General features: G+C 37.5%; 2 protein-coding genes across 5 annotated transcripts in view; one reads left to right on the forward strand and one right to left on the reverse strand.

Moving 5' to 3' along the window:
• Nucleotides 1-16,979, reverse strand: part of NSUN3 (NOP2/Sun RNA methyltransferase 3) — a 65,177-nt gene that overhangs the window by 23,819 nt on the left and 24,379 nt on the right. The window contains exons 4-5 of the mRNA XM_002813390.6: nucleotides 10,376-10,530; nucleotides 9,523-9,644 (exon numbers count right to left, since the gene is read on the reverse strand). Coding sequence (XP_002813436.1) covers nucleotides 9,523-9,644; nucleotides 10,376-10,530 — 277 coding nt within the window. The remainder of the gene's footprint in view (nucleotides 1-9,522; nucleotides 9,645-10,375; nucleotides 10,531-16,979) is intronic.
• Nucleotides 1-16,979, forward strand: part of STX19 (syntaxin 19) — a 104,197-nt gene that overhangs the window by 16,518 nt on the left and 70,700 nt on the right. The gene's annotated exons all lie outside the window — the stretch shown is intronic.

The following is a 16,979-nucleotide window of genomic DNA, read 5'->3' on the forward strand; positions in this document are numbered from 1 at the left end:
TGTAATTATGTAATTTCATTATTAGAAATACTTCAGTAGCTCTCTACTGTATATGTAACCGTTGTGCTAAATTATGGAATAAGCTATCCCCTCATCCTCTTAATCATGTTTCCAATGCCAAGCATGTAAGGGGCAAGGCTTTTATTTTCTGTCTTATTAATAGCTGGTTGGAAGAGTTGATTGAATCCCAAGATTTAGACGTGGGACTGGAATAAAAAACTTGCAATTGGGACTCAGGTCCAAATCATGCCCCTCAATTCAGCTTCATCACAGAGGCCTGGTTGGGGTTCAGGAGTGAGCTAACATAAAAGATCAAATTGTCAAATCAGACACACACAGACCAGAGACCTTATCCACTATCAAGCTTTACTATTTAATAATAATTTTAAGTATACAGGCTATCAAGTGGTACAAGAGAAGCAGAGAAAGGTCTGGGACAGCTGATGTAGCTCCCCAGGTCTTGCTACCAGTATTGGGTATGGGCTTTCTATCTCAGAATAGATGAATTCTCTAAATCATGCTCACAGGTCGCCTCACACAATGGGGAGCATTTAGGTTATGTCACAACATACCTTATGAAGTTGATACATGGTATCTCTAGGAAGCCATGCCCCATAAATCTATATAGATGCTAGTTTGTGTTTTCCATAGGCAATCCTAACCAGGAACATTCTGCTTAAAGCATGCCATAACTAAGAACTATCCTCTTAGTAAAACTCATTAGTCTATTTACCAAGGAGGCCAATTATCTACATGTTTATGAGAAGATTTAATTGGGTCACCTGCCTTTTTTCTTTCCTTAGGAGTGTCCCCCTGGAAATCAAAACAGAAATGGATCACAGGCCAGCTGCTATTAACTCCTTCCCAAAGAGTTATCAGGCTCTTGCCTGGAACTTTAAAAAGTTGATCTTTTAATCTCCATTAGGATACATTTTTGTACTACTTCTTGCATTAATGAGATTGTATAAGGAAAGGAGAGTTTTAGATATTCCTAACTACCTGAATAAATGAATAAATAAATGAAGGAATGGCATGTTTTCAAAGACTATTGAATAATTGAGATGTTCATGATAAATTAAGTGGAAAAAGATATCAATTGTATATCATTATGATTCCTATTACTCTACATACTATATGCAGCCAAAGGTAATAAATAAATCAATAAATACATGTATCTCAGCTCCAGTATATTATACTCTATTGTATATTATTATACTATAGTATAATAATATTGTATATTAGACAAATCTCTTTAGTTTAAATATTTACCTGTTGCTTATTTTGTACTCCATCCTTAACAAGAATAAAGTTAGGCATCCTTCCCTCTATTCCCCCAGCACCCTAACTGTTCTCTCTATTATAGGTCTTACCACATTTTATGATAACTGGCCTGAGGACCTTGAGAACAAGAATCATTTCCATATTTTAAAATCTGTAATGCTTAGCTAAGTTCCCAGTACAAAGTAGGTAATGTTAGGCCAGGCATGGTGGCTCATGCCTGTAATTCTAGCACTTTGGGAGGCCAAGGCAGGTGGATTACCTGAGGTTGGGAGTTAAACCAGCCAGGCCAACATGGTGAAACCCCATCTCTGCTAAAAATACAAAAAGTAGCCAGGTATGGTGGCACACGCCTGTAATCCCAGCTACTCGAGAGGCTGAGGCATGAGAATTGCTTGAATCCAGGAGGCGGAGGTTGCAGTGAGCTGAGATCATGCCACTGCACTCCAGCCTGGGCAACAGAGTGAGACTCTCTCTCAAAACAAATGAATAAATAAATAAATTTTAAAAAGTAGATAATGTAAATAAATTAATAAATGCTGATAACATCTCATTTTCAAGATTGTATTCATATTGTCAATATATATTTGACACATTTTTTATGAAAGAAAATATAACAGTTACAAATTATAGCTTTGGATAGCTCCTCAATCTTTTATCATTTCATTGAATGTGTAATATTTTGATCAGTAAATTCTTGTTAAAAAGAAGTGTGTACTTTCTGCAAACAAATTGCACATTTTAAATTTCATAACCTCTGACTACTGCCACCTAAACTTACAGAAAAAAAGATACAAGATGAAGAATACAGAGGAGGACGAACAGAAAGAGGAAGAAAATAATTATTAGTAGTAATTGTAGTAGTTGTTAATAGTAGTTTGCTTTTGTTTTCTGGATTCCAAACTTATGACTAAGCATACGATGACAGTATGCGACATGAACTGAATTATTAAAACTTTAAAAAGAAAACATATACACAGCTGAAGCAGTGGTGGAAATCTTCCATTCTGATAGCCCCATATATTCAAATATTATTTTTCCAATATAAACACATCAATTTTTTGGTCACTGTGTTGATGAATGATGAAGGCCACGCTGCACAGTCACTAGGTATTCCTTATCTTAGCTCCAGTGCATCAGAGAATAGATGTTAGTGTTTTTTTTTTTTTAATGTTTCTTTCAAAACACAATTCTTGCTGTCAGAGTACCACTTTTTAAGGATTGTTATCTGGATGATTTATACAAATTTTCAAAACGTTACTGAATAATCTAAGCTTCCTTTTTCAATGAGCTCACAAATTGGATTTTACTTGTCAAGTAGTGAGAAAAGAAAACCAGAAGGGGTCAGTATTTTAAATGTGATTGATTTTCTCCTAGGAAACGAATGACATGATACATTACTGCAATAAGTTACCTTTATTTTTGTTATAAATCATATTCTTCAGTTAGTGCTTTCCCACCTAAAAATCATGTAAACTTCTCTTATACAAATATCATAGTCACCTTCTAAAGACTACATGTATTTCATTTTCAGTATATTTTCCCACTTTATTTTTCGTAATACATTTAAATACAAAGGAGGCAAAAGAATTTGATTATGTAGTATGAACACACGTAGCATGTAACAGGAATGACTGGCTCAAAAATTATTTTGAGAAATGATAATAAAGGCATACTTTTAAGTGGCATTCCATTCATAGAACTGGTTTATGTTCAATTATTCCTTTTATCCTTGCCCCTCATTCTCATCTCCTGAAAATAGCTTTGGGACAGATGTGTGAGAAAATTTTATGTAACTTTTATCTTTGCGTTCTGTAAATTCAATAGAAAATTCTAATTCTTCTACCTCTATATGGATAAATCAAAGAGTCTTTAAGTATACAAAGAACTCATATTGTTTTGAGATCTTTCTCCTGTCATCATTGTGCCTTCCGATAAGTTTTTCATGTGAAAAAAAACAGAAAACTAGTTAGATTACTATTTTTATCATTATATATACTGCTATACGTATATTAATTTTAAAAAATTTTAAGGAGTATTACATATCTACTAACAGTTTTAAAAAAAAATTTAACATCAGTGCTGGGCACAGTGGCTCGTGCTTGTGGTCTTAGCACTTGGGAGGCCAAACAGTCAGGATCACTTGGAGCCAGGAGTTCGAGACCAGCCTGGGGAATACAGTGAGACCCTGTCTCTAGAAAAAAATTTAAAAATTAGCCAAGTGTGGTAGCATGCATCTGTAGTATCAGCTGCTCAGGAGGCTTACGTGAGAGGGTCACTTGGACCCAGGAGATTGAGGCTGCAGTGAGTTATGATTGCACCACTGCTGCACTTTAGCCTGGGAGACAGAGCAAGACCCTCTCTCTAAAATATTTTTTTAAATAAAAATAAAAAATAAAAAAATTAACATAAAAAAACTTTTATCAAATAAGACTTAATTTTCATAAAAATGTGCCAGATTAATATCGAGTTGTAGAGTATATGGTTATAGGACACTGTCTTTCCAAAAGCTGAAATTCTGAACAGTGTGCAGACTGCTTATGTAACATAAATATTTCTGGTAAAGTAACTGCATGCCTTTACGCAGTCATAAAGGGCATAAATACCTTTTTAAAAACTGAAAAATAATAATTGTAAATATTTATGGAGTATAATGTAATATCTTGGTCTATGTATACATTGTAGAAAGAGTCAATCTAGTTAATTGGCATAACTATCACCTCACCAACTTATCATTCTTTTGTGATAAGAATATTACCAATCTATTCTTTTAGCAATTTTGAAATATACATAATTAACTGTGGTCACCACGTAGCGCGACAGATCATTATAACTTATTCCTTCAGTCTAACCGAGAGTTAGACTTTGATCAACGTCTTACCTTTCCCCATCTTTCCCTTCACCCTCAGCCTCCAGTAACCACCTTTATATGCTACTTCTATGAGACCAACTCTTAGATTCCACACGGAAGTGAGATCTTATGGTATCTATCTTTCTGTTTCTGGCTTATTTCACTTAGCATAATGTCCTACTGTTCCACCTATGTTGTAGTAAATGACAGAATGTCCTTGCTTTTAAAGGCTGTATAAGTACTCATGTGTATAAAGTACCTTTGAGCACCATATCTGTCAACAGACAATGTACATACAAGTCTAGCCTTTGGAAAATAGTACAATCAGAAAGTTTCCCTTATTTACCTCTTCACTATCTTTTCCACTCCTTTTCTCACTTCTGAGTGCCATCTTCTGCTCACAATATGAGGCCAGACAATATTTGTTTACCTGCATTCCAATTGCTCTTTGTAAATGAAAATAAGGATCTGCAATCAATCCTTCCTATGAATGAAACTCATACACATTAATGTTTTTACTCTCTTGCATGCCTGCATTTTAAAACCTTTTATCTCATATTGTGAAATACAAGGATTGCCTTTTGTTAACAAAAGGTAATGCAATAACTAGCTGAGGAAAGATTGGAAGACAGGCAAGAGGAAATTCTAGGTAGTGAGATAGTGATAAAACAGCTATTCCTGATGATAAAATTGCTATAGTCTTTTTTTTTTTCTTCATTTTTTGAAGTCAAGGGCAGGAGATAAGAGAGAGATTGTGTCTGGTATTATCATTTTTTTCCCCTTATCTTTTTAACCCCAAGACTTGTAGATGTCAGGACTCCGATCATTTTCTCTGCCTATAGCTCGGATATCTTGCTCTCTCCCCTTTGTCAACATAATCATACAGCCAAGGGACTCGGAATTTTGGCTGCTTCAAGTCATTGCAAAACCTCTCAGGCAGGCCAGGAAGCAGAGGCAGGGAATGTAGAGCAGCTGCTGAAGGAAAAGAATGGGAGATGGCTGGTGTGACAGCCTTTTCCAATCTCATATGATGACATGAAAACCTACATTCAATGTGATGTCAGTTTTGTGCCCTGCCAATTCGCTACTAAAGTGATATGCTACTAAAACCATTCCTTTAGGGAAGTAAGATGATGGAAGAGAGGAGTGGCCACTACAGAAGAGCCTTAGTTGCTGGGACATAAGAAGGTGCCTATCTGGGGTTTATGCATGTGAATGATTTTTACAATGATGATTGAAATGCTATACAATATTAAGAAAAGCTTATTAAATGATAAAAAAACTAAAATCTATAGCCATGTTTTGGCTATGTAAAAGCAATACTAATCAAAATAAATTATGGGAATTGCTTTACATTTATGCCTAATCACCATGCAGCATAATGATTATTACATCATTATTTTTGTCAGATTAACTGTGCTATCAATTTAATTACAGCTATAAATTCTAAATACTCAACCCATGTAATATACTGTTTTTAAACAATTACTTAGTCTTTTCTACATGCCAGGCACCAAATTATATGGTAGGAATAAAAATAATAAAACAATCCCTGCTCCCATGGGGCTTACAGTCTTGTCAAAAAGAGAGGCACGTACTAGATAATTGAGTAGCAGAGGAACTTACAATAAACGTATCTTTAAGTGAAGGTAAGGACATGAGGACAATATCCACCCCACTCCTAGGAAGTCAGGCAAGGCTTCAGTAAGGAGATGTCAGAGCTGATTCCCGAAGAATCAGTAGAGTTTGCCAAGAGAAAGGGGACTGTAAATTAGAATAACTCTCAAGGAAAAGGAACAGGAAATGCACTGGCCTCAGAAATGAGATACTGTGTGGACTGTTGAGAAACTGCATGATTGGAACAAAATGAGTAGGAGTCCTGAGACAATGAGGTTGCTGAAGTAAGAAGGGGCCAGGTCAAAAGAGGACTTGAGTATTACACTAACAGTATGAAGTATTGCAGCTCTTTTAGAATTCGTCTAGCAAATCCTGGTTTTCACTGGAAAATCCCCAAATTAAACAAACAAACAAACAAAAAAAAAAGAGTGTGAAATTTTGCTGGTAATGGGGAACCACTGTAGGATTTTCAGAAGGATAATTGACACGACATTTTCATTTCGGATGTGTCACTCTGGCTTCATTGTGGAGAATCAAGCAGTACGGCTCACAACTGGAGACACGTAGGACAGTTAGAGGCCAGTTAAAATCATTTAGGTGACAATACTGGTAGCTTAGGTTAGGCTATTCAGGATGGAGAGAGTTGGGTGAACTTGAGACACATGTAATAGGTACAGCTGAGACGTCTTAGTGATTGATTGAATATATGAGAAAAAGGAAAGTTGGAGATGGATGTCTGACTTAGGCAAATATATGGTGGTGTGGCATTTACTAAAATCGAGAAGAGAGGGGGAAGAGGCAGGCTGGTGGAATTTCTAGTCTGATTTTTTGTTTTGTCGATTTGATGAAGATTCTCTCTCCTAAGAGAGTCAGAAATTATGATTTTTATCTTAATTATTTGAGTTTTAAGTTTCTGGAGATCTCAGATAGGTAATTGAATATGTAGGTCTGAGGCTAAGGAGAAAGATCTAAGCTTAGATTTGTATTTGAGAGATAGTCTAAGCTCATGTATTGGGAGATATCAGTTGAAGCCATCAGATAGAGAAAAAGATCAATATCAGTAGGCTAAAGAAACCCAAAATTTGTGGGATGAGCTGATGAGGAGCGAGTTAAATAATATATGAAGAAGGCATAACTGAGAAGTAGAGAGAACCAGGAAAGCCTCTGATCACAAATGTCAAGGGAAGAGAATATTTTAAGACGGAGCAAGCAGTAAACAAAGTCCAGTGCAGCAGGGAGTATAAACTGGTATAGCCTTTTTGGAGAACAATTCAACACAGCTATTAAAATATTTGATCCTCAATTCTACTTCTCAATATTTATTTAATCAAGAAAAATGCTAGTAGACCTGTCTGATGAGACAAATTAAAGAATGGTTTATAAAAGTAAACAAACAAACAAACAAAAACAATGTAAATATCCAGAAATAAGAGGATTAAAGGATTAAAAAGGAATACAATAGATCCTCTTGAATGTTTCACGTAAGTTAAAGAGAACAAAGTAGACCTACATGGAAAAGACTAAGAAATATTTGGTTAAAAAAAAAAACAAAAAACAAAAAACTATGTAACAGAAGAATATACATATCATGATAAAAGTTATTTTAAAATGTATTTCACTATATGCAGATACTAATCCAACAGTTAACTCTAAGAAGAAAGCTGATATTTGGTTGGGCATGTGGCCAACAGGGCCTTTTGCTTCATTTGTATTATTTGATTTATTTTTTTACAATGAAAATGGTTTCATGTATTACCTGTATAATTAAAAATATATTTTAAAAATTCTAAAAATTTTAAACATTAATCGTTCTTTAATAAGAATAGGTTTGGAAGAGTAAAGGAAACAGAAGATAAAATATAATTAATTGAGACAAAATGGGAGGAAAAACAGTAGACAGAATATATCACAGAAAACCTGGTAATAGAAAGAAAAGGAAGTCAGGGGCAGATTTGTCAGGAGACAGATAGAGAAGAAAAATAATATTCTCAGAAAGCCTGTTTGCTTACTTATTGTTTTAAAAAATGTAGATTACAATGTTAATAAGCCATCACAAGATTTAGTATCTGTTACAGGTGTAAGGAATAACAATGGCAAGGCTGGTGTAGCAGGAATAATTAAGAAACTGAGGCTGGAGGATGCTGCCTCATGCCTGTAATACCAGCACTTTGGGAGGCCAAGGTGGGCAGATCACTTGACGTCAGGAGTTCGAGACCAGCCTGGTCAACATGGTGAAACCCCCGTCTCTACTAAAAATACAAAAATTAGCCAGGCGTGATTGTGGGCACCTATAATCCCAGCCACTTGGGAGGCTGAGGCATGAGAATCGCTTAAACCCAGGAGGCAGATGTTGGAGTGAGCCGGGATCACACCACTGCACTACAGTCTGGGTGACAGAGCAAGACTCCATCTCAAAAAACAAACAAACGAACAAACAAACAAACAAACAAACAAAAAACGAAGAAGCCAAACCAATACAGCTTAGGTGAGAAAATGATTTAGAGAAGGATCTAGGTTATCTCAAAGCTAATAACCCAAAGGGTAAAAGGGAACGGCGGTATAAAGTTTTCAAAATATCTTAGTGTTACATGAAAGGTGGACATCAGAAGTATACAAACAAATAGTCTAACTGCTGAAATGTTCAGAAAAGCCTTCTGATAAGTACTACCAAGAATCACCATAATCAGCTGAGATGTAATCTGATACAAGGCTATGTATTAGTATTGGTTATAATATTTGGGTAATGGTATATGTTTATTGCTGTGTATCAGTCAGAAGTTGGAAATGCATACTGTCATTCACTGTCTTTCTACGTGCAAGAGGTAATGAGTGATTAAGGCACCATTTAATTGTATTTTAAATATTATAGATAATTTTGCTTTAGTGGCCAGGCGTGGTGGCTCACGCCTGTAATCCCAGCACTTTGTGAGGCCAAGGCGGGCAGATTACGAGGTCAGGAGTTCAAGACCAGCCTGACCAACACAGTGAAATCCTATCTCTACTAAAAATACAAAAAAAAAAAAAAATTAGCTGGGCTTGGTGGCACACACCTGTAATCCTAACTACTCAGGAGGCTGAGGCAGGAGAATAGCTTGAACTTGGGAGGTGGAGGTTGCAGTGAGCCGAGATTGCACCACTGCACTCCAGCCTGGGCGACAGAGCGAGACTCTGTCTCAAAAACAAACAAACAAAAATATTTGGTTTAGCATTAAACAAGAGGAATTACATGGGAGTAGGGCATATGTCAAAATCACGTTGGAACCCGAATAATAATGTTCCAAAATGGCTGTGTTCTTATGAAACCAAATATTCAGTGGCCAGGTCCTTCTGGAAAATTCTCAGAGGGGAGACAAGCGCTAGCAACTAGCTACAACTTGCTAGGGGCTGATTCATCCAGAACAATAACAAAACATGCATCCTGATTCAAAGCTATTCCTAAGGGGCTGCTCAGATTCTGGTAAAAGAAACAGGGCTATGAACCCCCAGGCTTGGGTCCCAGTGAGCAAACAACTTTGAACTACAGTAAAATTGTCTATGCCCTTTAAAAGACAATGCACAACAATACTACACGTCACTGGGGGTAGAAGGCGGGGCGGTGAGCATTACAGTATGAGCGATAAAGGGGAAGAAGTTGGGAATTTTTTGAGTGCAGCCTTTGGAGGAATAATCATTGACACCTACACAGCAAGCCCTCCACTGGGGGCCTGACATGTTCTATTACGCCTGTGTAAATTACATCAGACACCAAAATACACTTTTTTATTAACAGTCCTTACCTTAAGAGCTCTATCTGTAGAAGAGGCAAATTCCTCCTTTGACTTATCCTACAGGATGCCTTCTGAGAGTCAGAAGAAAACAACCAGCTTCGATCATTTGAACACGGAGCATCCACTAACACCTAGAGAAAAAAAAGACAAGTGATGCAAATATGCACTGACAATCTATTCTCAGGCACGAAGTAGATAGAGAAGTTCTCTAAAACATGGTAAACAAATAGCAAATAAGTAAAAACATTTCTTTTTTAACTGAAAATACACCAAAGTAAGTTTTTCCTTATGACATTTCCTCACTAACACTTTTCAGAAAAACTTCCCATGTACTTTCAGTGTTTGCTTTTGGGGGCTTAGGATGGGAGAATTAAAGTTTACTAGGTCTACTAATGCTATTTGATATCCTTGACAACCACAGCAAAAACTTTTACAAAAGTTACTCATTGTAATCAGACATTAATATATTTCTGAATTCTCAGCACTTATTTCTAAGAACTAATATTTCAATTTCAGCTTACTGAAATGACCTCTTTTTCTTTAACTGTCATACTGATATGAAATGTTACTGATTTAAAGCAATACAGTACTGACCCAAATAATATCCGATCTTTTCCTATCTTTGAGTTACCTACCAATATAAAACATTCTATAATCCTCAATCCCAATGTTACTGCTTCCTTTGAACCATGCTGACCATCAAATGAAAACTGCTTCCATGTTCACTTTATCAAAATTTTCCAGGGTACTGAGAAACTGTATCAGGCTATGTCTGAGAACAGATGGAAAATAACAACCACAAAGCAACATAATAGTGGTATTATTGGGCGTCCATCAGTTTGTCACAATGTAATAAAAGTACCTTGTCAAACATTTCAGGCTGGGCATCTCCCATTTTTCTGCCATCCAATTCAGACACTTTAATTACATTTGTCAAAGGCTGTGGGATGAAAGATTCTAATGTCTGCCTCAGCCACATCAATCTCAGACTATCATATTCATTACAATGAAGATAACCTAAATAAAAAGGATTAAAAAGTTTCAAATGAAGGCAATGGAACTGTTACATTTCTACTTTTCAGCAAATAAATTTCAGAAAGAAATTAACTCATCATAATTATGCAGAAATAGGGCTCAGAGGTAAACATTATAATTTTCTTATGCTTTAAAAACAGAAATAAGGTATATGTGTATGTATATACAGATACACATACCTACTACATAAAACATTTACAACAGTCATGCCTACACAGTCTCTCAGAAGCTCTCAGCATTTGCTCCACCAAGTTTAATTTTATTAGAGGTAAAACCTATAAAAAATTATAGATTCCTAAAGATATGTTATACAACCAATATCTCAGACATGGCTCTCACTCTAAAGAACTAACGCTTAAGAGTAAACACAGGTGGTAATTCAGGTGCAAGAAGATGAAACTCATATTGGGGCAGACGCAGGAACTGTCCTGGCTTAAAAGCTTCCTGTCCCACAGGAACCATTATTCCTTTTAAAAACTCCACAGGCTTTCAGTGTCTCCACAGGGACATGCCCAGTTGTAAGAATCACTGCACTCAGAAGACCCAAAGCATGGCACGTCTATCAGGTCTCTATTGGTTATTTACTCTTTCTCCCAGCCCACATGCAGTTTACCAATCAGGGTCATTTTTATAAGCAGTCTCGCCTAGAAACATAGCGACAATCTCTGTCAGGTTACCAAGGAAACAATACTAGAGAACTAACTGAACATTACATTTTAACGTAGAAGGGAAAAAAGATTGTAAAGCCTTTGCTCAAATACATACATACATACATATACACATACATATATATGCATATGTATGTGTATACATATTTTAACAACTCCACAGGCTTTCAGTGTCTCCACAGGGACATGCCCAGTTACATATTTTTTTTTTTTTCTGATTGTCATTCCACTGTTAAAAAGTAAAAAAAAAAAACAAAAAACTTTTAATGACTTCCCATCATCCACTGAATAAAGTTCAAATGCAGAGTCCTTAAATCAAGGTCCATAATAGCCAGACCTCAGGAAAATCTTTCCATTTTAACCTCCCACTATTTCCCCAGTGTACTCTGTGCTCTACCAAACTTGATGGACTATTCCATTTCCCAAACATACTCTGTACTTCTCTTATTTATCTCACATGAGAGGTGTTTCTGTGTATGGCTTACCTTCTCTACTAAGAGGGCTCCATATTTCTTCTTCTTTTTTTTTTTTTTTGAGATGCAGTCTCGCTCTGTTGCCCAGGCTGAAGTTCAGTGGCATGATCTTGGCTCACTGCAACCTCTGACTCCCAGGTTCAAGCGATTCTCCTGCCTCAGCCTCCCAAGTAGGTGGGATTACAGGTGCACGTCACCATGTCTGGCTAATTTTTGTATTTTTAAATTTTTGTATTTTTAGTAGAGACGGGGTTTCACCATGTTGGCCACGCTGGTCTGGAACTCCTGACCTCAGGTGACCTACCCACCTCGGCCTCCCACTGTGCTGGGATTACAGGAGTGAGCCACCGTGCTCGGCCCAGGGCTCCATATTTCTATAGGGAAGACACTCAGGAGATGGCATCAATTTTGTTGAGAAGAAGAGTAGAAAATCATCTTAAAGCACATCTGTACAGCTAGTTTTCATGTTTATTTTGGGTGTCTTTTGGAGGACTCACTAATGGAACTTAAATAGGTGTCTAAAAGCCCTTGTCTTAGCCTGAAATCACTAGAAAACAATGTAAGACAGAAGTTCATGGTATGGACAGGGTGCAATTCTAAGGAAGCAAAAGTGAGAGAAAAAAGGAAGTAAATCATGGAAGGAGCATGACAGATACAGGAGGATTTGTAATCAAGCTGCCTAGAGCTTTGGTCAGTCTCTCAGTTTGAAATTACAACTCTACAGTTTGAAATTACAGAGCCTTGTCAGGAACTGGAGGTTAGTGGAGCAAGGAGGAAGAACAATCTGCTGGCTGCTTTTTGTCTCTTTCTCTCATTGGTTAAAATCCGTAACAAGAGCTGGTAACTTCCACCAACTTTGGGGTTGTGTACCTGACCCCTTCAGGCAACTGCTAAAAAAAACCAGACAGTACCCAAGGCCAGGTATTGCAAGCATACAGGGGCGGTGATCTCTGCTTGTCAGCTGGCACTCATCGGGAGGCTCTTCAATTTGTGGCAGTGGTAGCATTAGCAGAAGATAACTGCATGAATGGCAAGAGCCTTTGCTAGGGTTTCTCCAGTCTCTGGAAACAATTCAAGTGGCTCCAGCCATGAGGTGAGGGATGGGAGTAAAGATGAAGCCAAACATATCTGTAGTGATGCATAAGCTAGGTCCACAAGATAACCCCCAAAGTCACCCCTGCCATTGTTCACCACTGCCTATCAAATACTAAGGGCCTCAGAGAAAGAGGTTCTTACTCACCTTTCACTCAACTTTCCTCTTTTTCTAGTTTAAATGTTTTACATTCTATTTTGACTTTTTTAGTGGTAACCCAAAAGACTTTTAACATGCACGTTTTAAGAAAAATCTAAGCTAAGTCAATTTTCACCAACTTTCCTAAAAGATACAAGAATCTCGTAACACTCTTGCTTTAGATGCTACTGTTATTGTATATCTGGGTTTTCTTTTGACTTACATTTTTTGACCCCATAAAACATTATAATGGTCTTATATAGCCAATGATGATTAGGCATTCCCCACATAACATCCCACCTTTGCTATTCATTTTTTTTCTAACTCCCATCTTCCATCTTGGATGGCTTTCTTTTTTCCTGAAGCACATCCTTCAGAATTGTTGGTGAAAAACTCTTAATCTCTCTCTCTCTTTCTCCATTTTGCTTTTGCTCTTCAGGAGCATTATTGACTGAATATATTTCTGGATTGACAGTCATCTTTTATATTCCTTTGAACGCTGGTTCTCAAGAGTCAACCCTCTGTCCATTGTTCCTTTGAAAGTAAGCTCTCCATTCTTTCTGGTTGCTATTAAGGTCTTCTCTTTATTTTCAGTGTTCTGCAACTTCACTATAATGATTTCAAAGCGTACTTTCTGAGGAGGCAAGAATTGAAGTTGCTGCAGACCCATATGGATTTACCTCCCACTAACACTTTTAGTACACAGGACAGTATCATTATTCCAATTATAATATTGAGAGGAACACAGCATCAAAGTTGAAGACGGGCAGTTTTCCTTGCAGTTATTTGGAGAGGACAATTTCTTCCTGGTTTACCTTATATGGTGGGTATAGCACTTTGAATCCCAGCTTGATGTAAGTGAATCTTCTATCAGATGCTCTACTTGGGTAGGCTCTGGCTTTTTTATTCCTTCACTCTCATGAAGCAATAAAAAACATGTAAGTTTTTCATGTTAAGCAAATGTTCTCAGGTCAAAAGCCAGCTTCAGTACGTAATTTACCTTCAAGGTTCCCACTATCTCTTAGGTTTTGGCCACTAAGTATTTAAAGATAATTGATGCATTTAAAAATTTTTGTTTAATATTATATCCTACATTTTTAGTTATTTTCTTAAGGGGGGTTGGTTAGGGTACCCAGTCTGTCACACCACAGGAAACAGAAATCTTCATTATTTCTATATCCCTTACCTCTATACACATACCTTGCATTTAGTATGTGCACATTAAATGTAGATGACTTGATTGAAGCATGGCATTATAATAATGAATATTTAAATTATTACAACTGAAGATCAGGGCAGCTTTTCATTAAATTATATATAGTCTGAGTCAAGATTCTCAAGTCAGCATTTTAAAATAGCTTCCAGCAGAATTACTGCTTAGATGTAGATTTTATTTGAAATGGCCTTAGGTTGGTTAAACTTTTTAAAAATATGAAATATAAAGTGTCACTATTTAAGTTTCATACATATACTAACACTTACTACACTGAGACAATTTTGTGCTTAAATTGTCAAAAACAGACCAAATCTTAATTTTTTTTTCATCTTAACAGGAAAAGGGGCAAATTCAACAAATTCGTGAGGATTTAGCATTTGTACATGGCAATCTTTGGTCCAAGGAAAGAAACTGAAATTGGTAGTTTCATTCATTCACTTATTTTAGTAAACCTAACTTAAAAACAATAATCTTGCCTTCTTTCCAGTTTTTCCAATTATTCTTTGGAGCCATAAGCTATAATTTATGATCATTTTCTATGTTCCTCTTAATATTATAATTGGAATAATGATACTGTCCTATGTACTAAAAGTGTTAGTGGGAGGTAAATCCATATGGGTCTGCAGTAACTTCAATTCTTGCCTCCTCAGAAGAAAGAATTAGACTGAGGGGCATAAGGCAGAAAAAGAGACCAAGCCAAGTTTAAGATCAAGAGTGGAAGTTTATTCAAAAGCTTTAGAGCAAGAAAGAAAGGACAGTTCACTTGGAAGAGACCCAAGCGAGTACTCTGGAGGTCAAGTGCCCCGTTTAACCTTAATCCTAGGACTTTATACATTGGCCCACTTCCGGTGTCTTGCACCCCTCTTCCTTCATTCTTCCTTAAGGGTGAGCTCCCCACATGCACAGTGCCCTCCTTACACTTGGGAGGTGAGCACGCACAGTGTGTCTAGAAACTTGTATGCATGCTCACCTGAGGCTTTCTTCCCTTTTCAGTGGAATGCCCCCGGAAGGTCATACTCTGCCATTTTGTCTCTTTATGCACATGCTTGAGCTCACTTGCCTAATTCCTGAGATTTTATTGGAAGCTGATTACCAATTTCAAATGTTTTTATCTGTTTGGGAAATTGCCTCTCCCTGGTGCCTGCGATGAATTATCACTTTAGTGTGACAACTGTGGAGCATCAGGAAATTGCCTCTCCCTGGCACTGGCTGCCAATTATCATTTTTAGAGAGGCAGTGTGATAACAGCCAAGTCATCGCCTGATGGTTGCCTAACATTCCTGGTAGGTGGGGGTTAGCCCTTTCCTGCCCCACTCATGCCTGGTTACCTGTAAAAAAAAGTGCTGCAAAGGATAATGGTAAGTTTCTTTAAACTTACCTGGAAGCAATGTTACAAATTCACAAAAGAACAAAATGGCGATGATGAATTTGTTAAAATGTGGTTGACATTAGATTAAAATGCACTTGAGAGTACAACCACTTTCAGATTCTGGTTTATTAAGGACTTGTTATGGACTAGGCCAGTGCTATTTGCTGCAGACACAAAAATAAATAATAATCTGGGCCAGGCATGGGGGCTCATGCCTATAATCCCAGCACTTTGGGAGGCCGAGGCAGGTGGATCACCTGAGGTCAGGAGCTCGAGACCAGCCTGGCCAACATGGTGAAACCATTTCTACTAAAAATACAAAAATTAGGTATGGTGGCATGCGCCTATAATCCCAGCTACTCGGGAGGTTGATACATGAGAATTGCTTGAACCAAGCAGAGACTGCAGTGACCCGAGATCACACCATTGCACCCCAGCCTAGGCGACAGAGAGAGACTCTATGTCTAAAAAAAAAAAAAAAGGATCTGTCCCTAAGCTCCAGGACACTAACAGAGGATGCTACAGAAGTCGGCATTTGTGTATTACTGAGAGACCCTGGAATAGTCAATAGCACAACTACAACAATGAAAACTTGAGTTCAGATCCCAGCTCTGCCACTTATCTTAGGCAATTTGGTACTTATCCTTGTCTCAGATAAATCTTTAAAATGGGAATAATAATACCCAACTCACAGAGCTGGAGAGTTAAATAATGGTCATCAGTGATAGTCAGAGTTCCCAGAGCCCTAGGACTTTAGAAAGATTTATATATGAGGATATAACAAAAGATGTTGGGAGAAAGTGAGAGAAAGAAAAAATAAATAAAAAACAAGATGTTGGAAGCAGAGACTACTAAAAAAATGTTTGAAAAGCAGAGATTTAAGCAATGTGATTAACACAGTCCTTAGCACATACAAAGTGTTACAAAATGGTTATTATTTTCATTACCACAAAGAAGATGCACCTAATGCAGGGAGTTCAGAGAAGGCATTCCAGGAAAGTTAAATCCTGAAGTATAATCTGAAGGATGAAAAGGAGCAGGGGAAGAGAAAGGAAAAAGTGACACCTGTAGAATGTGCAAAAAGGACTAGAGATGAAGAAGCAGGAAGGAGCGCAAAAGCAATTAAACCAAGAAAGGAGTCTTTTCAGTCTTCTCTACTAACCAGATATCAAAAAGTTATCACTGTCGGGCGCAGTGGCTCACATCTGTAATCCCAGCATTTTGGGAGGTCAAGGCAGGCAGACTGCTTGAGCCCAGGAGTTTGAGGCCAGCCTGGGCAACATAGTGAAACCCCATCTCTACAAAAAATACAAAAATTAGCCAGGTGTGGTGGCATGTGCCCAGTCCCAGCTACCTGGGAGACTGAAGAGGGAGGATGACTTGAACCCAGGAAGTCAAGGCTGTAGTGAGCCAGGATCGCACCACTGCACTCCAGCCTGAGCAACAGAGCAAGACCTTGTCTGAAAAAACCAAA

The sequence above is a fragment of the Pongo abelii genome, chromosome 2 (assembly GCF_028885655.2).
Source record: "Pongo abelii isolate AG06213 chromosome 2, NHGRI_mPonAbe1-v2.0_pri, whole genome shotgun sequence".
Taxonomy (NCBI): Eukaryota; Metazoa; Chordata; class Mammalia; order Primates; family Hominidae; genus Pongo; species Pongo abelii.